General features: G+C 37.5%; 1 protein-coding gene across 1 annotated transcript in view; it reads left to right on the top strand.

Moving 5' to 3' along the window:
• LOC150102478 (protein trachealess-like) overlaps window positions 1-25,505 on the top strand; it is a 209,303-nt gene that overhangs the window by 165,185 nt on the left and 18,613 nt on the right. The window contains exons 10-12 of the mRNA XM_090399600.1: window positions 845-960; window positions 1,092-1,243; window positions 4,425-5,540. Coding sequence (XP_090255726.1) covers window positions 845-960; window positions 1,092-1,243; window positions 4,425-5,540 — 1,384 coding nt within the window. The remainder of the gene's footprint in view (window positions 1-844; window positions 961-1,091; window positions 1,244-4,424; window positions 5,541-25,505) is intronic.

Genomic DNA, 25,505 nt, shown 5'->3' with positions numbered 1-25,505 from the left:
TAATAAGACAAACGATATTAGATGCACATTACCTTCACCGATTAGTGATTACATTTCACTAACACTAGTTTAATTATATTTAATTATACCCCAAAGTATATTTTTCCAGACATAAAGACAGTGGTGATATATTGCTTTAGGTTTAAACATATGCGCATCGTTTACGTACATGATGTCATGACACTCGCATACGATATTCAACAGGCTTAACACAGATGCCGCTTGAATCTTAAGTAAACTGAATTTATGACAGAAACCGCAAAAATATAGCACAACAGGTTTTCTTGTGGTGTATTTACAGAGACTGGATAAAGCAGTATTGCATCCTTCCTTTGAGACTTTTCTGGTGTTTCACAAGAGAGAAAAATAAACAACACACACACACACACAGCGAGAAAATAAATGAGATACAGACTGTAGCTTGGGCTAGGGAGGACGATTTGTTCACAGCTCAAAGATTACGAAAGAGTTTTTGGTGCTATTGGAGAAGGAGAAAGAAACTTCATGGGAAGGAAATAAATCAATTTTTTTTTTATTTATCTCTACGGACGGATCATACGAACTAAAGAAAAACAGAGATGGTAGTAGAAGAAATCCTTAATTGACGCATTGACCAGAAAAAAATAATTTAAAAAAAAAGGAAATTGGGATTTATTTTTAACTCGCTATCATATAAACTCTGAGCGAATAATTCTATTCGCTCAGGTTTTCTAATTCTATAAAAACATCCGGTAATAAATTAATACAGTTGTTATTTCATTCAACATTAGACACGTGACGTCAGCAAATGTTTTATTAATCGCGTGAAAATCTTTCATTGTAAACGAGTGTTTCTCTCCCACAGTGGGATAGAATATGAAAACTGCGTCATGGACTGCAGCCAGCTACAGCTCCCAAGCAATCTGAAGCCGGATGACCCGAGTAACTCGGACAGAGGATCATCCCCAGATGAAGGCAGAGGTAAGTATGCCAAGTTTTATTCCTTGCTTTTTTTTTTTTTAATATGCGCATATGCTTCATTATAACACACTTTATTGTCTGCCGTGTCTACGCCAAACAGTAGTTCAGTAATTTATTTTTATGATCTTTAGATGACACTTCATCGAAAGATATGGAGCGCAGATCTTCTACTCCTAAACCTAACGAAGGAAAAAGGACACCTGGCGGAGAAAAGAATCACAATGATCATTTGACTCAACTGGGGACCAACAATAAGAATCCCGATTCACTGCGACCAGCAGGGGTAATGACATTTTATTCATTTACGGAGCTATCTATCTAAATCACACATTCGTCATATACACCCTCTGTCCAAAAAAAAACCGAACTTTTCGAAATTAGAAGAAACTAGTGGTGCCACCTGTTGTATCTTTTTGTTGTCGAAAGCGGCCACCTTCATTATTGTTGTGTCAACTGTTTATGACATTTTTTTCATTAGAAGCCGAGTTATAGTGCCAAGAGTGACAGCGTGTTTTGACGAACGGTCGGAAAATGAGTTTCAAACAGAGAACTGCGATTGACTTTTGTGTTGAACTTAGTAAAAGTTTTACCGAAACGCATCAAATGCTTGAAAAAGCATACGGGGATGAATGCTTATCCCGTACTCAAGTTTACGAGTGGTTTAAGCGAATTCAAAGTGGTCGTGAAATGCTTGAGGACGAGGAAAAAGCCGAGCCTTCCAAAAACTGGACTGAGCGAAGTTAACGTCCAAAAAGTGCGTTGATTTCATCAAAGAAAACCCGAAATCGTCCGTGAGATTGATTGAAGATGAATTGGGGATTCCAAAATCAAATGTGTGCATTTGATTTTGGAATCCCCAAACATGTTGACCGAGAGTTTGGGCATTCGTAATTGAATTCCCGATTTGTTCCCCGCAAGTTGACCGACGACCAAAAAATGTATTGAATTGAACACTGCAAGGACCTCATTAAAACCCCTCGTAAGGACTCAAACTTCCTTGAACCGATCGTTACTGGTGACGAAACGTGATGTTTTGAGTATGAGCCCGGAACAAAGCGCCAGAGTGCCGAGTTTAGACCACCAGAAGAGTGACTTCTGGTGGTCTTCTTCACTTTTGACTTCGCTTGGAGAAGTCAAAAGTGAAGAAAATGCTGATTTGTTTCTACGATTCCAAGAGCATTATCCACAAAGAATTCGTTCTGCCTGCCCAAACGGCCAATGGTGAGTTTTGAAGCGATTGATAGCGAGAATTTGTCGCGTACTGCAAGAATATCGTGACGACTGACCGTTCGTCAAAACACACTGTCACTCTTGGCACTATAACTCGGTGTCTAATGAAACAAATGTCATAACACCAGAACACCAATGTGTTCTGGTGTTATGACATTTGTTTCATTAGACAACAAAAAAGATACAACAGATGGCCCCACTAGTTTCTTCTATTTTCGAAAAGTTCGGTTTCTTTTTGGACAGAGGGTGTATAATAGCACGCTTGATTTTTTGGCGTTTTTCAGAATTATATTTCTGAGAATATCTTCGACCACAGTTTCCTAATGTGTGGTACGAAAGGTCTTAGGGGATACGATGCACTTTTTTTTTTTTAATTTTACTTTTATTTTTTGTCTTCCGATTGTTGCAGATAAGTTAGGTCTATTCTATATATGGCGTATTAAAAGCTATTAGTTTTATTTTATTGGTGGAAAATACTATCCTTCATTTTCTCAGAGAGTGCCGATATGTTACTGAATGCTGTACTGCAGAAAGCAAAGATTCACACATAGCGTGCTGCCATCTATCGACACGATAAGAAAACCGCTCACATCGTTGAGTCCATATAAGGAAAACTACAACCTTTGGGAATATAAGTGACCTTTCTTCGGATATGCAAATATTTTTATGGATTCCGAAGCATTTGTCTTTCGTTCAGATTAACAACTTTTTTTTTCTTCTAAATCCTGTCCATTCGACTTAAATGTATAATTACCGTCTTACTTATCGCTTACATTTGCTCACATTAAATTTTAAGCTCACCATGAAATGATTGGAGACAGTGAAAAAAAAAAGTGGGTTCGTTTTCGTAATAGCATTCCTGTAGTGGCGCATCAATCGTCACCTGTGTGTGTGTGTGGGTGGGTGGGTGGGTGGGTGAGAATGGAGAAATAGAGGGACAGGACAAAAGCGAAGGATAATAAGCGACATCAGCACTTGTTGCACTCAATTTCAGCCAGAAATATTATTTTTTTTCTTCCCGAAAACTCGGGTTTTTCATCCCGCATACAGGCAAATCGGCCATGAGAACACACGTAATTTACAGACAGTGCATACTAGTGGTGATTGTGGTTGGAGATAGATGGCGCTATGTGTTGATGGTAGTGGAGCGGTGTGTCCTCCCACGATGAGGCGTTACGTAACATTAGTAATAATTCCAGTGCATGAATTAAAAGCGATGAAGTCGAATGTTCCTTATGAAATTTGTAATGCATCTGAACATGTATAATGTGTATGATAATGAACATCTTGCAGTATTTTAATTCCAGCTTACATCTTCTGAACGTTCATCGTATTACTTCAACATTGTGAAATCACAATAATATTATGCTTTACTCATCGGTACAGTTCACTAACATTCGAAAAGTACTGTTATTTAAAAAAAATGCTTGTCCCTTCTTAAAAAAAAGCTTAAATATACCCAAAATGCCCACTTTATTAGGAACATTTCCTCAGTTTCCTAAATGAGGAAGTGTCCTTAATAAAGTTGCCACTCAGTGTATATAATTTCATGGTCCATATATTTTGATTTAAAAATTGATCAAAATTTCAAAAAATGACATATTTTATTAAAAACTAGCTCGTCTAGTAATTAAAATATTTACAATTTCAATTTACAAATGCGATAAGAGAGTCAAAAATTAAGCCCCCCCCCTTTTTTTTTTAATAATACTGGTTTGTAGAAATAACTATTTCAAATAAGCCTTTATTTATTCTGAGTAACCATTCGGGGCATCGACGTTGCTTGCTGTCCAACCAACTCAGAAATACCTCGTGTACATAGTAGCAAATTATCATCGACGAAGGCTTTTCGATGTTTTGAACCTCACAACTGCTTTCCTCTATTTAAATTTGTCATAAAGAGGACATTTTTGTTTATTCACTATGAATTCTGTCACTGTTTTTATAGGTCTTTTCAAGACTGCTTACATCACGCTCTTTTAACCTTGAACAATCACTAAATGTTCGATTTCAAGTCTTATTGAAATATATCCAGAAATATCTTGAGATTCTGACACCCTCCATTTACGCACTTGCTAATGATTATGGCAGGTGCGTAAATGGAGGATGTCAGTTGCTTGTACTCGGTTAAGTAAAATAAAATTAAACAAAAAATATATTTTTTTTTTACTGCTAATTGTAAGAAGTTTGATTATGTTAGGCCTAATGTGTGACCTATTTTTTATTTTTAAAAGGAAAGATGTCGCAGCCAAGCAGACAAAAGCTGTACTCTGGAAATAGAGCAGAAGCAAGCAGATGTAACGGGAGAGACCGCCAGGTTTTCCGACGATAAGCAAAGTGACCAAGGCAACAGGGTCCGCAAGAGAAAAGTGACCGATGACTGCATAGCAGTCGATGGTGACTCCAAGAGTCCAAAAAGCGGGAGCGAAGTACCATCTAGTCTAACCACGAGTCCCATAGAAGGAACCGGATCTCTGCTAACCAATGGCGATAGGAGTCTTGGAGACAGCCCGGAACGACCAGTGCTGCCATCTAGAGAGAGGTGTTCCACTCCCACCTCTCAGTGCAACAGAACCAACGGTACAGTGAGTGAGGACCAAGACGTGGTGTCTCGGCCGTGGAAAAGGTCGCCGACCAATCTTCGGACTTCGTACAGTGAAACGAACGGATCTTCTTCAATGTCTGTGAAGGAGCTAGAAGACGTGATGAATAAACATCTTCCGTCTTCTGCCTCCGGTTCATCTCACGACGGTGTCGAAGCCCAAAAGTCGTCTCCTCAACAACAGAGGTCAACGATTCAGTGGATCGGCGGATCGCAACCCAGCCTCCCCGCTTCCAGTCTTCTACGGCAACTGTACGTCAACCGAGAGTCAGTTATCCGGTCGGGGTCGCACGTCAGTCGTCCCTCGTATTACGGAGAGGTGCAAAGCACTCTTCCCACACCCCCAGGAAGCGGTGGGGATTCCTATTCCGAACAGGCTCAGTTCATGCTGCCGTCAAAGATGGCCGCCGAATCTTACGGGGTGATTGCTGGTTACTCGGCAGCCCCCGTCACAGTCAGCAATTACATGGACACGTACACTGCCATGACTCCGCCTGCGTCGGTGTCACCGAGAGACAAATTCCACCCTGGAATCTCTGACACCCCCGCGTTCAGCGAGGCTGCGGCCGCAGCTGCTGCAGCGGCAATACCCCACATGCACCATTACGTGTCGGACAGTCCAATACAGCATCTCCCTTTAAAGCCCCAGGTGTTCGTGCACCCGGGTAGCATCGACCCCGCAGCTTATGGTCATTCTCCCGCTCAACAAGCCCTTAGCCCAGAGCAGCAGCAATTGTACGCTCACCACGCAAGTAGTTTTCATCTTTATCACCCCTCGGCTAGTAGCAAACCCCCTCATCATACCTCGAACGGGACCTCGTGGTACCCACAGCCGAATACATAAGTCTCAGCCCGTTGCGATCACTGACGTGACTCCATTGACTTCCCGGTGGGTGGGCTGCCACGAGAATTTCTCTCTTTCTCTCTATCTCTCTGTTTGTTTGTGGAGAAACTTTGGAGACAATAACACGGACGATATTGAGAGACGGAGGGATAAAGCTGTGCAAGAGGGGGAAGGAACATTCTTCTGGTCCAAAGACGTGCACGCAACTGTAGGATGTCTCTACAGGAAACAACGTGTAGAAATAGTCAAGAAATCATGGATTGCAAGAGGAGTGGTTGGTGCCCCTTTTTTGGATCATGGAAAGCTTTGTATATAGTTTGTAAGTATAAGATGGTTATGGCTCTGTTAATGTCCCTCAGCACTTGGCTGTGTGTTCAGCACTTTGATGGTCAAGTGTTGTTTTTCGTAATAGACACTACCAAAGTTACAATCTTCACACTGCACCGAATAAACCAAAATCAACAGGTTAGTATTTAATTGTATTGCGGGAACCAAACAGGATTTTATTTATTGGGAAGAATAATGCCCAGGCGTGGCAATGATGTAGATCAAAAGGTCGGGTGTGCGTGCGTGTGATTTTTATCCTTTCTGTAGAGATTTGCCAGTGACTAGAACCCACTTTTTTGTGGATGTTCATTCTTATAACATCTCCCAAGTGCTGTGATAGCATGTTGTGCAGAATGTGAAGGATTTATTAAGTTTTTTAATGTTTTGTTTACTCAAATTTGGATCTCGCTGCTGATTAAAACAACTCGCGCCTTTACCGCATAAAAAAAACATTCCATTACTCTTTTTTGTTTGTTTGTTTGTTCTTCTTGAGCTCAACATATGTGTGAACAAAAGCGTGTTAGAATGATTATCTGGCTTTGACGGAGTCAGCATTCAATTTTGAGTAAACAGCTTCGACATATCTGAATCATATCTTGCCTGCTTCCTCCCATAATGCACACATTCGGTAGTAAGTTATTCTTTATTTTAAAAAAAAACATTCAAGTATCATCAGTTACTGTATTGATCAAATCCGTGCAATTTGTTTCAGACCTTCCCGAACAAGAAAGTAGTTTTATTGTGATGGATCCCAACGCAGTCTAATACCAAAAACCAATTTTTCCATAAGCAGAAGCTGCCCGGATAAAGGATCACGAGAGATGTTTATGTTTGATATTTATTTCTTAAATAACAGTATTTCCAAATACCACGCAAATCGGAAGAAAAGCGAGAATTAGCTGCGAACGAGCATAGAACAATGCGGTCGTGGTTTGTCTGATTAGCACTGAAGTAGACTGCTGAAAAATCGTGTGCAATATCCCTCAACTGCATGCATTCTTCACTGAAGAAAAAGTTGCCCAATCCATACCTCTGAGATCGTCTAACTTACACTCAGTTAAGTAACTCTGGATATTTTTTTTTTTTTGCATTCATAACTGGTTCGAACTAAGCTATTTTCAAAGAAGGCACAAATGGCTTTTACGCATTTGACAACGATAAAATTTAAAGGTGCTTCAGACTCAAAACCCTTTTGAATGTGGCGAAATACACCTTATAGAAGGCAGTCTATTTTGAAAATTAGCGATTTAAACTATATTTTCTTTTAATCTTTAGTTACTATAGTAATCAAAAATGGCATTTAATTCCATTGACTTCTTTTGAAAGCAACACCAGGGGAACAATCATGGAGTAGCTGTTGTAATTCAGCTTACCAAAATACAATTCTCTACTGTATTTCACTTGAAGGTCTCATGGGACATCCAAAACACGGATTAAAATTTCAAAAATCATCTCGTGCCTCTGTATTAATGATACAGAATTGATTATTGAATATATTGCAAAGTGTTTATTGATCAAAGCCAGTGAACTGATGGTACAGTAAAATACCTAGAGATCTAAGCCAATTCGTATTATCCAGATCATGTAACTTTGGTGTTGTTTAGTGTTAGAATCAAAGATAAGCCTATGCACTCACCATAGGTGCTTCTTTGTCGCCACACGTGCAGTTTTTGGAGCGACTTTTTTGAAGTGATTACTTTTTTTCCCCTTTATTTTGCGGTTGGACAGTATGGAATTTGAGTTGTCGTGTACCTTCAATGAAATTGAGGTACACCTTAGAAACCGGTACTGCAGAGATCTATTAAATGCTCAATCAAATTGAGAAATTGTTTATTTGTATTTTTTTTTGTTGTTATTTACTTTCATTTGGGCATCATATGCCTGTCTGTCACTTTTGTGTTGTATATTAATTGTGTTTTAAGAGATTTGTCTGTTTGTTCGAATTTGTTTGTTGATATTATTTTGGTTCCTGTCTGCTTTTGTCTGTCTCTCTCTCTCACACACAAACGTACCCACGCAATAAAAGAACGAATTGCGATTATGATACTATCATTCATTCCTTATTTTATCATGGTTCTCTTAAGCCTACCTAAAACACGTCGATGTGAATATAACAGGAATTTATTATTGGTTTGTGGAGGAGAAAGAAAAAGCACTACACAGGTACACTACTGGCAGAAACTGCTACCCTCTCCTTAGAATATAATTATTTCGCATAAAAAAAAGATTCGCAAAGCGATCTAGATCACGTGTTACAAGGAATCGGTTATCATTTCCAGCGTTACATAGCATTCCATCACAATACAGTATCGTTCCACCTTCAGTAAGGCATCAAAGTGTAATGATTCAGCTTCCTTAATTATACATTAAAAACAAACGTATTTAAACTAAGAAAGGTAAACGTGGATCAATCTACGCAAGCAATAAATTCAGTAAGTTTTTCAGAGTGGGTAGAATATAAAGTTATTGAATATCCCTGGAGCTATCGTGGTTGTTGCAGAAAATACAAAGAACATGTTTTCTTCAACACGACCCGCATTCACACCGAGCTTGTTAGAGTATACTTGAACACACGGTGAACTGGAAATACGTCTCCGTGTTGTGCATGGTGTTTTCAAGTTTAGAGGGGGCGCACTGCGCCACAGAAATACGTATTTCTGTTTATCACCTGTTATTCATCCACAATAATAAACTCAGTGGGAATTTTGGTTGTTGTTATTTGCGAATCGTATCTCTGTTGCTAATTCTCTAGTCCTTCAGCCATTTTTGTTTTTAATTGTGGTTCGCTCACTTTAAAGATCATGTTCGTAATACTAAATAACTGGATGTTAAATTAAGAATTTTCAGAAAGTCGTGAATACTCATTCTAACTGGATATTTTTTATCCGGCATAATAACAGAATGCGAGAAACAAACGGTCGAAATAATAAGATAAAAAAAAAATAGAGAATAAATCGTTAAACGCAATAGAGAAAAACACAACTAAAAAACTAACACTGAACATAAGAAATTATGAACCCAAACTCATTCTTATTATTAGCCATCTCGATTTGTTCAAAAAACTGCTTAATCCTACAAGCATTACACGCAATTGACTGCTGAACAGTATTATTAGTGTTTGGTTGTTACGTTTCAGTAATCTGATTACGACAGTTACTTTTTTCGAAGGGGGGGGGGACGATTACTGATCTTCCTTCATTTTCTCATTTACCAGCTCTCTGAGGTCAGTAAAAAAAATGCTCAAACGATGTTACCTCACTGCTGACCTTTTTATGTGTCCTGTTCGTCGTATGACCTTACTATACTGCTGATGAAAAACTATTTCTATCTATCTGCTTATGACTTTATTACAGTGAAGAGGCAGATAGAGAGAATGATCAACTATAGGTGCCATCTCCGTATACCAGCACGTTGCTATGTTTACATTCACTCAGGAACTTCTATGCAAACTACGCACTCCAAAATTTTCCTAAAGGTAGCTTAGAAATGTTGGATCTTGTTGTTCAGTAGTGCTTTGGTGATTGCTCGCAAAACCTTTCGATTTCCGACCTTTTTAGCATCCCTCCACCCAAAAATCTTTATCTGATTCGTAAGCTGACTGGATGGTTCTAAGAACCTTTTACTCCATTATGAATTCGGCATGTTTTATCATTAATTTTGAGAACACACATTAGAAACTACATTTTCAAACTTCACAGTTTGCGATGACATAAAGAGATACCAAATCAGGTAATACTATGAGCTTCTCCATACCTTCCCATCTCTTTTATTTTGTAAAATATTTTTCAAAACTTTAAAGGAGCAATGGGACAGTAGCATTTTTAAAGGAGCTCACATGCAATTCACTTTCTCTAGCTCTATGTCCGAAATAAAACAGGGATACAAGAAAATAATGATTATATTAGGTCTTCTTGTTCAGCATTAACCAAGAAATGAAAAAACACATTTTAAATCGCATGCTGTTTAACAGGAATTACTTAAATATGTACCAGGTTTTCGTGAAGGCCCAAGGCACACTTTCAAAAAAGGTTCACGTGAATCACTGTTAATACCTTCTGCTATTGTATCCTCTGTGACATTTTAAAGGGAGTTCCTCTGTCCCCAAATAGTTAAAAACCACTGCGTTAGGCGCCACATTTCTCTCTGTTCTATCACTTTTCCTGTAATAAAGTATCTTAAAGATCCACATTCGATTCATTTGCCCATACCGCATTCTACAGAGTTCTCTAATATTCATATTTTAGCACGAGGTGGGATGAATCTGTATCCTCGGTCTTTATTTGTTTTCCTTTAATTTTTTTGTGCTTATTTATTTACTTCTTTTTGTTCTTTTCATAATATAATATCAAAATCAGATCGTTGTAATAATTAAAAAAAAAGACAAGCATTTATAAATCCTCTCCAGCCTACTTTTTTTTAAGTGTTTTGTTTTATTTTTGATTCATTTGATCGAAAAATTCAATTAAAAGCTTATGTTTGTTAGATCCCGAATATAAAATAGAATTGGTGCTGATTTTTTGTATACTTTCCTGTATTTTTAGCTGTGATTTTAAATTAACAAAATGTGGCGAGCATTTTTTTTAGTTAAAAATAGAAAGTTCTTGAAGTGTAAGAAAACAAAAAAACGTAAGAGGTAAGATGATCCCATAAAATGTAATTTAAAGATAATGTAGAAGAAGATGGGATTACTTCTTATTCTCACTTCAAGCACTGCCAGTAAGGAGGAAAAAACATCAAAATCTGTAATCAAAACCATCTTGTTTTGTGTGACTTCGGAATCAAATGGATTGTAGCAACACAACTATGCTTTCTGTAAATATATTTTATTTTAACGGAATTTGTTCATCGGATTCATATGTTCATGTAAGTGCACCAACTGTCGAGTTCGTAGGTGTTGAAATTTGAAGACAAAATATTCATGATAGTGGTGCTGCTTTTAGATGAATCGCCAACGGTCAGTGTTCTTGAAGTGTTAAAAAAAAAATAAAACAAAAAACTCCACGCGTTAATCTACTTTGAAAAAAAAAAAATTGTTCAAACATTCCATGTATACACTGTAGACCAAATTGGTATCCTATTTATTTTGTTACGTTGTTTAATTCTTTATCCCCGTGTTTGTTTGTTGTAATTATTTTAATTAGACAGGATAAATATGAATTACTTGACACTGGTTTTTCTAGAACATAGTTCGTCACTGGAACTTTGAAGTGGAGCTTAGTTCTTGAACCTCAATCGATTTCCTTAAGCCTTTTTAATTAACAATTTGTTTGAATTGTAATAAATAGAAGTGCAAGGTTTAATTTGTCATGGTTGCAAACCTCTTGGTATGGAACTTAAATTCTTCATAATGAAAATCAGACAGTTGGGTGGGGAACGTGGGAGGGAACAAACTTTGCAGACAAAAGTAACCACTTTCAGCTGTTATAGGCAGCATCGAATAGAAAGTATACTGACGGTTTACAATGATGGCGCCACGTTATAAAAAAAAAAAAAAAAAAAAAATTATTCAAGGCCAACCGCGAAAGATTTTTTTCTGTGTTGTGGTGGTTGGATCAGCTGTTTGCTCAACTGTGATGTATGTGTTTGTGCTATGTAGTTCGACTACAAAATGTAAACTACACGGCTCAAATATAGTCTGTATATGATAAAACATGCGTTGGTCTCTTTATTTAACTCTTGAAAACAAAAAAACGCACACTTAATAAAAAAAAAACACAGCACAATAAAACGCAGTCATGTTTGTTTGATTTATTTTCATTGTGACACATTAGAAACAAAAGTATACAATGTATTACAGTAATAATCGCTGCTTTCACTACATATTTATGAAGTCTCAACAAACGTGTGTGTAAAAGTGATCCGATTGGATCACTTCGAAAATGGCCCATTTTTAAGCTCTCTATTCAAACCCATCTCGATTTCTGATCATTTTAATGCGCATTGTTTAATTACTTTTAAAAGTCACTTTACGGAGTGCCGTGATTTAGCCTAAATGAGAGCAAATTATTTAGGCTAAATAATTTGGTTAAAAACATAAAATGAGCGAGGTTGCCCTTACTCATTTTATATTTTTCTGTCCCCCCCCCCCCTTTCACAGTAACGTTTTTGTAATGGTAAATGTCCAGGTCATCGCTTATTTCTCCAACCCTAATATCCACCCTCTACCTCGCCGAAATAATGACTTGAAATTTTTTTAAACACAAATATTAGCATATAGCCTAAATCCTAAGTATTGTAATTGGTTGCAATTTTAATTAAATTTAATTGATCATCAGTACGCATGCGTACGAATGATCATGTTTATATACTGAATATAAACAGAATCCGTTACCGATTTCAAAACATGGAAGTGTGTGTGGAATACTGAAACAAAAGGGGGGAGGGATAATACTAAATATATACATTTAATACTAAAACAATAGCGCGGTACATCAGGTGAATGCATTGTATATACAATAGACAAATATTCGCTGTCGGAGTGATTTATAGTTGCCTTAGTTTATCACTAGTTGAACTTTTTAGAATGTATAATCCCCTTCAAGTTCGTAATCAATATCCCTAATAACCTCTGGATTGCAGAAGCCAGTAATATATAGAACAGTAGAGTTGCTCCGTGGATCTGTTCAAATTCCAGATACATTCGCCATTATAACAGGCTTGAAATTCCCAGTGAGAACTGATATTTGGACGGCTGCTTCCCGGTAAGCATTAATGTGTCGCATAATTTTCGTGTCCTACGCACTGGCAGAATTCATCTACTCTAGTTTCACTAGTTGTAAGTGCTTGTTTCGGATGTGCTGTGAAGTAATTTAATTATTGGTGGCTCGTAAATCCGAAGAACTTTTCGTTTATCGATCTGCTGACCAAGTTAAGGTAAGAATCATAAAATAATGTCCGAATTCTGATTCCACGCAGGAATTGCAGCTATTTGCATTTGTTTCTGTTAGCAGTATTACAGGCAATAACAGTTTTCTCTCTATGGACAATATGGATGTATCTGTTTGAGGGAAATATCCATTTTATTTCCCCAACTTTGCTTATTCCAAGAGTGAATAATACAGTTGTTTATGCAAAGTTACTTTTCTGTTTTTACAAAGTGAATATCTGAAGAATAGCAAATCATTTGTTACAATGCGTGATCATAGAGGTGCTCTCACAGCAAAAAGCAAGTAAAACATGGGACGTTTGAATCACTTTATGTTTTGTATTCCTTCACAAGTTGAAACACATTCGCTTCGAAATATGTTTTTAGCTACAGGACAGGTGTGTTTTATTCTTTGCAGCGTAAGATAAGCCTCTATGGTTCGAGATTTATACCACATTTTCCACGTATTTCTTCAAACCTTTATTGAAGGGAATAACAATAGTATCTGAATAAATTTTTATCCAAATTCTTATTGATCACCTCGGTTATGCTAACTAGTTATTATGCAAAACCCACACCGTTCAGATTTGCGTTTGTATTTTGCTTTCCCACGCAGTAACTTTGTGAAATGCGTGCGACATATGCTTATCCCCACGTGTTTTGCAACTGTAAATCAACTAGTGGTTAGTTTCCAACGGTGATGATTTTTTGAGCGATGCCTTCAAGCTAGAATACCTTTCTAAAAATGTGTTTATTTGCGCTACAATTCAGTATTTCTCCCACACTTCCCTTTGAAAAATTATGTCTTAGGAAATCAAGACCTGTGCTACTGTATTATTTGTCAATTACATGTGTTCTTCGGCCAATTAAACACATTAGTATTCCATAGCTTTAATGCCCACTCACCTACACTTAAGACGTTCGACGTTTATGTATATAAAAAAGCTTTAACAACCAATTTCCGATTCAAATTATTTCAAGCATAGATATTATTTATTCCTATCGAAAATAAATATTCGATACATATATAGGCACATTAACTGCATGTGCGCATTGCGAGTCGCAAGTGTCAGTGACAAGCCATCGCATTACAAGGGATGCTTGCTGAATGTGTGTAGTGGGAATGGCGTAGTTGAGAGAGTTAGCTCAACTTCAGGCGAGGGGATATCAGAGACCGTCATATTAGTCATCATTCACTTCATGCCATAGAGCACATTTTAAAATCATCTGCTGGCGATGTCTTTGAAATATTGTGGGAAAAGGAGCCTTCTCCCCTCGATTAAAATAAAATAAAACCGTTTCTCAACCCCCCCCCCATCAATTAGGAAATTAGAGAATTCCCTAATTATATTTTATTACATATTCCCTTATTATATTTGGTATCAGAACTTGCTGAACTCCATAATCTCACTTTCCGGAAGCCAAACAGCACTTCCAAAAATGCTCATGTTCGACATGCATGGCGCAGAGCTATCCACGATTGAATTCCTGCTGATCCATCATATTTGCCGGAAATGAGTCTCTTCCACTACTAATAGCCGGTACTGCCATATCCTAAACAATAATCAGTGATTTCCAAAGCAATAGGACTTAGTGATAATGTCTCTTTACTGCGTTTGTTCTACCGGTGTGCCTATTTTTGTGAGACAAAAAAAAAAAAAAAAATACCACAACTGTATGAGACATCATTCACCTCCAGTTGAAAAATCCTTATGATGGTTCTTTTCGATCTAGAAGGATTTGAATCAAGAGTTTTCAACTAAAGGGTGTCCTCAATGGGATTGAGTTGCAGTGACCGAGAAGGACTGTTTGAATTCAAGGTAAATTCGCATTGTGGGCATACAATCATTCTTGGACACTCTGTTACATGGTGCATTATCCTATTGGAGACACCTATAAGGTAAATGTGTCCAGTATGTACTTTGCTGGCAGTAATATTCAGGTAGACCGCACCATGCAACCCTTGATCTACTAGTATCACAGGGTCTAAAGATTGCTGAAAAAAAAAATTCCCGCATTGTTACTAAGCTATAGGACCATAGCTTCATGTTATTGTCATCACATCTGGAATAATAACACGAAGGATTACTTTATTATTATCACGTGATATCGCCAAGGAGTCCAACGCTCTTCGTGGGAGTTATGCGCTTAACCCAATTCTCTAGTGATTCCCTATCCACTTCAGCCTCTGCGTTTGTTCAAATGACACTGTACCCAATAAACATCTGTCATATTCCATTCTGGACAGTATCCAACGCATAATGCGATCATACACATTCCATCACAGCCTTCTCTAGTTTCACAGCGTAGTCATTTGACCAAACTGTAGGATGTTTATTAGGCTCCATGCCCTTCGTCTGCTTTTCACATCGATCAGCTGTTTCCTACCACATGCCCGATGTTGACTGTTTCCTGCTTATCGCACAATACGAGAGTATGCTCGTACACTCATGACACTGTTGGAAGTCACGCTATAAATGCAAGGGTTAATCGTATAGGCAACGATTTGCCAGGAGACATAAAGCTATCGCATTTGAGTAACTTTGCTCCCATTTTATGAAGTTAAACAATGGGAATGAATATACCATTATGCTTTTGGACTTTGCTAAGGCTTTAGACATGACAAGCATGGACGACTGTTCCATAAATTGGAGGATGTGAAATTGGATTTGAAACTATTAGCCCGAATAAGACGATTGCCGATAGACATATAAGAAAGCTGTGTATCTGGAAATGTGTCTTATACACATCAAGAATCAGTCCTTGGTTCATTCTTATTCAGTCTTTACATTAATGACATTGTGAAGGCTTTGACAAGCAACATACAACTATGGTATTCGTTAATAAGACTGGCATGCAGTACTTGCAGAATGATTTAAATAACCCGGAGTTGAAGGCATGTGAAAATGGCTGTCGGTTCAATGTTACTAAATGTAAAGTTGTGCACTTTGGCGTAATGATATAATATTGTTGGGATTATGCTGGACGAAACTAATCAGGATGGGGATCTTGTAGTGTTAGTAAATAGGAAGTTGAAGTCCGTATAGCAAAGATGAGTCCAATTGGGATGGTAATTGCAATAGTAAAATGAACATTAAGCATAATGAAGTCATTTTGCTACTTTACAAGACGTAGATATAACAAGACCAGGCCATTATGAGCACATCTCAGGTGATGCAGATACAATTGAGAAGGTGCAAAGGAGGATGTTAAAGATTATGAAGACCGATTGAGAATTTGTGGGCTGCAGACAGTAGCAAACTGGAAAAAGAGTAATGTGACCTCCAACCTTTGAAAGGTCATACAAAGTATCAGTAGATGGAATTCTTGGATTTCTCATTTTATAGAGAAAGGGCATCCATGGAAATTGAGAATGAATACATTCAAGAAAGGGGTGATTTTTTTCTCTCGTAGAACGGTTGGTAATTGGAATGGCCTCTCAAAGCAGGGAGTGCAGATCGTTAGTAATTATAATTTACAAAAATTTCAAACACATCCACCTCTCAGATCGATTTCATTTCTAGATGGTTCCTTCCATTGCCTTCAGGAATCCTGAAGGCAATGGAAGGAACTGATAGATTCCATTTAGCAGGGAGATGTCCGTAATGTTTCGCCCACCGAGTGTGTACATTATCCCATCTACCCCTTGTTAGACCATGACGATATCTATCCTATCCTTCTCATCCGTCCCTTAACGAGGGGCTTAAGTCCCACCCCTTAACGAGGGGCTTACGAGGAATTAATGCAGCCGGCTCGTCACTCCTCTGCTGCATCCCCCTAAGGGAGGGAGTAGTCATGACTAATCCATGTGTTCTCCTGGCAGTTCTGGGGAACGAAAAACCCGAGTTTCTGGGTGAAAAAAGACCGGCTAACTCACCTTTAGTCGAAAGAGACCAGATAAAGTTCCTCACGCCACGGACGCGAATCGAACCCAGGTCTTTCTGACCAAAGGACTTCGTCTATATCAACTGAGCTACGGAGGCCGTACATGAGAATCCAGTTTTTGAGAATCTATTTACAGAGGTGACTTTTCCAGTGAATTTCTAAGATTGAGTAGCCCTGTTTTGGGCATATGCAAGTAGGGTTCTCCTGGAAGAGATCTGTTTTAATCTTGAATCTTAACCATAAAACATGCGAGATGATAAGATTTTTTTACTAAATAATTTAAGGAAATTACAGCGTAAACTAGGATATACATTAAAATAAATTTTAATATACTTCAATATTTCGGCAACGTCACGTTGCCATTTTCAAGGAACTTAAGAACAAGACACGTGCACGCAGGCACAACAAACAGTAAGTGAGAACAAAAAGAACTCGATCTCGAAACCACAACTTCCTACCGAAATGGTAGTCAACCTTTCGTCATTTAGTGTGAAACCTGAAGCACTCGGCGCCCTCGCACGTGGCCACAACTTCGCCATTGCACCCAGAAAAATACCTGCTGAAGATATTATGATACGAATTGAACGCGGGATACGACACCTTCCAAACCACGTCGCCAACGATATTAGACTGGATATGGCTTTTGTTCTGACCAAAGCTAAACCACCAAAAGCCAACATGCCCAGTAAGGAAATTAAATCTCTACTGGAATTAAAGAAAAACAAGAAAATAATAATCACCAAAGCGGATAAAGGGAACGCCACAGTATTGCTTAACCAAAAGGATTACACAGGTAAGCTGAAAGGTCTATTGTTAGATTGGGTTACTTACCTCCTTATCGAGTACAATCCCACCAACTCACAAATTAGAAAACTCCACAGGCTCCTTAAGAAGGTCACTTCTTGGCCTGTGGAAATCACTAACAAATTAAAACAATTTAACTCCAAACCCCCCCCCCCGTATTTATGGACTCCCAAAAATAGTACATAAGGAAAATGCGCCATTACGTCCCGTAGTGATGGCATTGATTCCCCCACATACAAACTAGCTAAACATTTGGCCAAAGCTCTCACACTATACTGGCAACACACCTTAACACATAAAAAAAAAAAATAAAAAAAAAAAAAAAACTCGGCCCACTTCAAAGCCAGCATAGAAAACCTTACACTCAAACACACTGACATAATGGTCAGTTTTGATATCTCCTCCTTATTCACAAATGCCCCACTGAAAGAATCCTTAGAGCTAATCCAAGCTAAATTTCCTCCCGATATCACAGCCCTATTTCAGTTCACAATGAACGCAGGCTATTTTGTTTGGCAAGGAAAATTCTACAAACAAACAAATAGAGGGGACAGCCATGGGTTCTCCACTCTCCCCACCCTTGACCAACTTTTATATGGACACTTTTGAAGAAAACTCTTCCCCACAAAAACCTACCATTTGGCTTCGCTATGCTGATGATGTGTTCGCTATTTGGCCACGTGGCTCCGATGCACTCCTCTGCTTCCTAACACACTTAAACAACCAACACCCCAGAATCAAATTCACCCTGGAAGAGGAAAAAAACAACTGAAAAAAACAGCCTTCCTTTCTTTAGACACACTAGTCACTGCCTGATGGAACCTTGGTTTTCTCAGTCTATAGAAAACCCACCCATACAGGCAGATACATTCACCAACAATCCCACCACCCCTCCTCACAACAATATGGAGTCATTAAGACACTACACAACAGGGCTAAACTTATCTGCTCGAATGACAATGCCCTAACCACAGAACTAAACCACATTCTCAACACTTTCTCAGCCAATGGCTACCCCCCCCCCAAAAAAATCCAAAAAAATTGAAACCAGTAAACCACAACCCCCCCCCCTCACAGCAAGGATTATTCTAAATCCATCACCATACCCTATATCCGAGGTACCTCTGAAAAAATTACAAAAATCGTAAAAAAAACATGACTTAACTTCTTGTTACAGACCATGTAAAAAATTGGCATCCCTTATCCGCTCTACTAAAGAGCAACCTCTCCCCCCCCCTAGACCTACCTGGTGTATACCAGGTCCCTTGCAGCTGTAAGCTGTCCTACTTTGGCCAAACAGGCAGGACAGCTAATATCAGAATTTCAGAACACAAGGACTACATCTGGTTTTACCAATACAGCCACTCTGGTCTTGCTGACCATGCGCTGGATACCTGCCATAGAATACGGTGGAAGAAAGCCACGATAATACACCGTAGTAAATACAAATATGAAAGGCTTTTCATGGAATCAGCTTCAGCCCTAAGAAACAATCCAAACCTAAACAAATTTGGTTGCATGAGACTGCCCCAAATTTGGGAAACCTACATCAGAAGGCCTTCAGCCCAATCGGCCAAGAATACCAATATTGACCGCTAGGGGGCACCATCAGGACTTGAGGAGAAATAATAGCTTCCTGCTTCTTCCTCATTTACTGTTTGTTGTGCCTGTGTGCACGTGTCTTATTCTTAAGTTCCTTGAAAATGGCAACATGACGTTGCCGAAATATTGGAAGTGTATTAAAATATATTTTAATGTATATCCTAGTTGACGTTGTAATTTCCTTAAATTATTTAGTAAAAAATGCATAACCAACGTCTTCGCCTTTCCACGAGAAAGATGATAAGATTATATTTAAGATAACAGCATGAAATGAGCAGATGTCTGATCGTCATTCACTTTAGCAAATAACGTACCCATCTGCCATAATGGAGAAAAACGTGAAAATTGGCAGAAGTGGCATAAAACAATTCTATGCACACATCGTAATGAGTCTGGGATCTTACCTGATTCCGATCCTCCCCTCCCCCAGGAATTAATGAACTTTATTTCCTCCTAAGTTTCCACATTGGATAGAAGTTAGGATTTTAAAAAGGCAATTTACTTTTGAAGCGTAAAGATGACTAAAATACTTGAATGTCTGTAAACGTTTCTGTTTTCGCCCATAAATATTCTGCAGGGTTGCTAACCCTAGGGGTATATAAAACAAAAGTGAAGGCGCGAAAAAAAGTGTATGTGGAAGACATTATCGGGTTGTTTTTGCTTTTATTCGATCAGACAACGTTTCTTATACAAACAAAATTACGCAATTTTAGGCGCCAAATGCATTTTTTTTTAAAATTCTATTGAATATTTTAGGCAGTTTAAGATGGTATTTATTAAGGGTATATATATTAAATTAATTCAATAAATATATTATTAATACTAAAGAAGTAGCAGAAAAGAATGTGAAAAAGTAATATACTAGTATAAATTTAGCTACACTAGATATATAAATAAAATATAATACAATTAACGTGGTCCTAAAATGGTTCGATTAGATTAATTCAACTCACATTAACAGCATGACTTATATGTGCACGGTTTTTTTTTCTTTCATTATTTCACAGTTAAATTCCAAATTTATTATTACTTGATTTCTTTCTGAAATCACACACGTGTCTTTTCGTTCATTTAGGTGGGAAAAAAAGAATAATATAAAGAAAAATGTTAAATAGATAATGAAGTTGACCACGTGTGTCACCAGATGGCAGCACGAGACATCTGATAAAATGACGAAAGGCATATCTACCTGTGCACATATTTAACGGATCTTGTTGATGCTGTACTCTCCAAGTACGTAAACAATCTGAAGTGTTTTTGTGTAAAGATGAAAACTAACTTGAGCGGGTTGTTGGTGGATTGGATCGATTACAATTAAGGCAAGAACAACTAAGACTGACGAAGAATCGGTTCACTCTTTGCAAAAGCAGCCTAACTGCCCTCATATGAAAAATATAACTAGGATTCGAATCCAAGTTTTCCAAAGGGCGTCATCGGTATCTAAGAAGGCTCCGACTTTTTTTTTTTATTTTGGGATATGTAAGAACATTCGCAGAACTTTGCCAGTAGACATGAGGTAATGATGTCGTTGTATGAAAAACGACGCATAGATTTCATTTAAAGTCTTATTAAGGCGACTAACTTATAATAATAGATGGAAAGGGATATTCTTAAGAAAGAAGTAACATGATTTATGAAACAAAAATTTAAATTAATGTATAATAGACTTAAGGAAATCTTTGCGTCGAGTAGTTATTGTATGGCTGGATACCTGAAGAACGTGTGGAAAAGGATAAATATTGGAACCAAAAGATTTTAGTACACTCCGGTGGAGGTGCTTTCATTGGGAATTGATTTATGAGAAGATTCGAGGATATTTTTGTATTAAATCTCCAGGCAACAATTGCATAAATTTACACTGCTCAAAACAATGAGCGGATATTTTAGTTTCTGTCGGATAATTATAAATTTCGGCAAATAATTATAACTATTGGGTACTTTACACACATGAATAAATATTTCTTATTTATGGATAGGATGTAATTGATGAGATATTGTTTAAATAATCGATATTTATTACAAATTTAATAAATCATACATTTTAGCGTGAAATAATTTTAACAAGAATATCCCCTAATTGTTTGAGCAGTGCTGTATATGGTTATTTTATTCAAGTAGAATATAATATTAATAACCGGAAATTTTAAATAAAAATAGTTTTATAATTTAGAAATGTGCAAAGTTCAACAGTCGATTACCCAAGACAAATTACACATTAAACTGAAAATGAATTAGCCGATACATGCAGAGGTAGCGTGGATTCTTCCTTTGGAACAACTGTTTTTCTTCTTATTATAGTGATGTTATTCTCGTGAATTTTTAATGCTCAGATTTTTTTTTATCTGCAAAGAGGTGACATTGGCACTAAAGATATAATAAAATTAATATGGACGCGTACACCAACAATTTCCCACCTTCTTGAGATTCAACTAATAAAAAAGCAAACTATTTTTGTGACACGTTATACCTTCCTTCACATTTATTCATCTCGTTCAATAATTTTTACACCGCTCACAGTTTAAAAAGCATTATTCCTTTCAGAGAAAAAATACTATTGTTGATAGTCGGTAGATGGCACTGATGGTAGTTGTGTGTGGCGGAGAATTAAGCAGTAGGGCAGACAGTGAAATGTGCATAACGGGATGCAGTAGGGTGCCCTCTCGCGATGAGTCTTGGAGATAAGTATAATAATAATGTTCAAATAATGGAATTAAAAAAAAAAAACTGCTATAAAATTTCTGTAAAATAATTTTTTATATCAGAATTTCATACAGATTCCGGCATTCTAAATGCAATTTCAACCAAATTGTTGATAGTTGGCTAATCTAAGCAAATTGTTCGCCTATTCAAAAGGTTCATTGTGCCCATCACATTATAAGCATTAGTTGTCAAGATGAGACAATTTAACAAGAAAAAAAGAGTTCAACGTTTTCATAAATTTAAGGCGATTTTGCGTGAAAAGAAGTCTGATTTCGTGACCACCTCGTAGTCTCATCCTAGATGCACCCGTACATTCTTTCCCCTAAGGAACAGCGTCAAAAACAACTTCGTTATCAGCGAGTTAAAAGGGCAGAGAGAACGCTAAAGAAATGTTGGAGTGCACACATAACAGGGGACGAGTTTTAGGTTGGATAGTTCACACTGTGCGATAAACATTTCCAATCTGTTCAGCGGATTCAGTCCCAGTCTCAAAGAGGATTACAAAATCCGTCCCAGAGGTGAGACTAAGCAATCTGACTTTCGATATTTTCATTATGTTCTGGACTAGACGACACTGGTAGAAATTCAACTAATAATAATAAAACAGACTAGTTTCATATTGTGACTCATTACACTCAGCACGTTCCAAGCAACAAATTCGTGTTCCGTTTTAATGCTTATAGTTACGGGGATTACATGAGTAAGCGTAAAAAATGTGTGTGCAATGCAATTTTGCAATTAGTCCTGAATCAACCAAGGAGGTGAAATCAGCGTAATTTATGTCTGTTAATTGAAAGCGTTTGGATAATGAAAAACCTGAATTTTCGGGAGGAGAAGGGAGGGACTTCCAAAAATCTTGCTTTTGTTGTTTTGTTTAGTTTTGCTTCGAGTTTTACCATTTTATGTCTGCTGCTATATTTTACTGAGTTCATTACTCTTCTTCATCCCATATTGATGACGATTGCGACTCCAGTATTTTCTGTCACATCGCCTGAATAAACTATTCTACAGTCACCACTCCAGAAGGCTCCAGTTCTCTCCACCTCATCTCACTAAATTACTAATTCTCAATAAGGACAAACGGAAAGCCAGCCTGACAAAGATGTGAGAAATTTTCACACAATACAACCTAAAAATCAATTACAAGAAAACTAAATTACTAATCACAAGTAAAGGGAATCCCGTGAAAATAAACTTGGAAATAACAACCCAACACAACAGGTAACTTCCTCCTTTTTTAAATACAATGGGAGTCTCATCACCGAAGATGGAAGAAGCCAATCAGATATAAAAGCAAAATTAAGCCACAATAAGAAAAACATTTTTACTAATAAAGGACTCGGCATTCGACGAAAAAAGAAAACATACATATGAAGCACAGCGTTATGGTTGTGAGGCTTGAACTTTAACAAAACAAGCACCAAGAGGGTGTTAGGGAAGGATGAGGAGAATTGGTTGAACAGAAAGAAAGACTAATGGAGTGCTATACATGATTCAAAAATAGCAGTTACTACTAAACTACGTGAATAAGAAGGGAAAAGAGCCTAACTGGACACCATAAAGAAATAATGGAGGGGGATTTAAAAGGAAAGAGCCCAAGAGATAGACCGAAAATCTCCTATATAAACAAGTTAGTAATAATAACTGAAACTAAATTTTATGAAGAAATAAAAAGGACATCACAAGATAAGACGTATGCTGCTACCACCAACCAATCTTCCGATTAACGCACCCAAGAAGAAGGTAGTTGGCATGCAGGGAGAACTTTAACTTACAATCTTCTGAAAGGGTCCATATACAGTAGATGGAATTTTTAATTTTATGGAGGGTGGGCGAACGACGAGTGAGAGCTAGATTTTTCTGTCACAGAATGGTGAATAATCGGAATGGATTTCCATTGGACGTTGCGTGAAAAGAAACCTTCAACTCGCCTTCAGTTGGACGTTTCTTATAACATTTCTTCTCACATGAAGACGAGAATCAAAACTGACATAATCGCAACCGCTGAACAGGGGAATAGGAAAAACGTGATACTTGATGTAAGAAATAAGTAAGACGTAAGCATTGCTTAAAGAGTGAAACAAGTCTCCTTTTAAACCAATAAAAATATTAAAAACGGCTTTTTTATTTCATAATAATGAGATAAAAATTTAACGAGGAAGCTCTTTCTTTCATTTCAATGAATACCACAGCAGAAATTTTTTTAATCCCAATATTCTTCTTCTTCTACAGTTCCTAATGGGCTCGTGTCTGTCCAGGTTATCCTTGGCTTTCGTAACCGTCAGGATAAGGTGGTTAGTCCAATTTCATGTAAATTGCGTATGTTCTCCTTGCTGGATTACGGGATGAAAAGCCCTTCACCTCCACATGAGACCAACTAACTCATTCTCAGCTGAAAAGCCCTAATAAAGATTTTCTCATCTAAACGGGATTCCAACCCAGGTGCTTTTAACCAAATTGCATCGTCAAAATCGACTGAGCTACGAAGACTCTGCCCACCCCAACTCAATCATGGCTTTACTCTGATTGTCTCGCTGTTAAAAGTGAAATGAAGTTTGGGCATCTCCAGGGCAGGAGAGTGAGCTCAATCTACAATGACCTCACTCAGCAATAAAGCCGAGCATTTTTCTCTAAAAGTTTTGAATTTTTTTGCAGTTCGGAAATACGTCACGTTACCATTAACGTTTTCTAACTCGTATTTAAAAAATCTAAGCATGTTTTGAATATTTACATTTATCGGATAACAGCTTGTGTGACCCATCGCCGAGCATCTGAGTGACCATAAGACATCTGATGCCCGATGAATGGACGGATATCAAGAGAACTCATGCCTAATAGTACACGCTCATCAAGTTCTTAAATGTTATTCTAGTTTACGGGAATATATGGATTTTTTTGTTTAATATAATTGTTTGTTTTAAGGCAAAGAACTCAGACATACTCCGGATGCTCTGTGAGACTGTTCGCTTGAGGCATTCAACCTTTGATTTGTCCACAACAGCCGTGGTGTGAGCAGAGCCAGTCATTTTTTCCTCCTTGTTGATTGATTTATATCGACAAGTTTTTATTATTTTTCTGGAAGTAATAATAATAAATCAATAGATGTCACTAAACGCGACATCATCAAATATGAAAGTAAACAAAAAAAATTTTTAGTTTTTCTAAAATAAAAAGAAAAGTTCGCTTCTTGTATAGTAGCAACAAAGTGAAGATAGAACTTATAAGTAACAGACAAAATAAATTGGATCTCGTCGGCGTCTTAAATGTGTGAACTTCTTAGTTTGTGAATGATGTGATATCAAGGCTAAACAAGGAATGAATGAATTAATAGATGCTTGGTCCTGATGCAACAACAGTCTTTTCAGAAGTCTTCTTTGCAGAGTTCTTTTCAACTCTGATTTCAGAATGATCCAAAGGTGATATCCACACCTAAAATGTTTCGTTCGCATCATTGGTGTGTGCAACATGTAATTTGAAACATGCGAAAAACCACTGCTTGCTTAATTAAAACAACAACGATACGATAGCTGGGATAAACTATGTCGCAGACGCAACCAGTTATTCTACTCGGCGCCATCGCATAGCACATCCATCAATTCATAGAATAACACCTGCACATCTTTCTCATGAGATTTTTATGCAAAACGTAGCTAACTAATACAGTGAATTCCAGTTCAGAATACTTG

This window comes from Typopeltis vanoorti, chromosome 10, assembly GCF_054136105.1.
Source record: "Typopeltis vanoorti isolate ZY-2024b chromosome 10, IOZ_Tvanoo_1.0, whole genome shotgun sequence".
Classification (NCBI taxonomy): domain Eukaryota; kingdom Metazoa; phylum Arthropoda; class Arachnida; order Uropygi; family Thelyphonidae; genus Typopeltis; species Typopeltis vanoorti.
The sequence above is the reverse complement of the archived record's forward strand: the minus strand, read 5'-3'. Positions and strand labels throughout refer to the sequence as shown.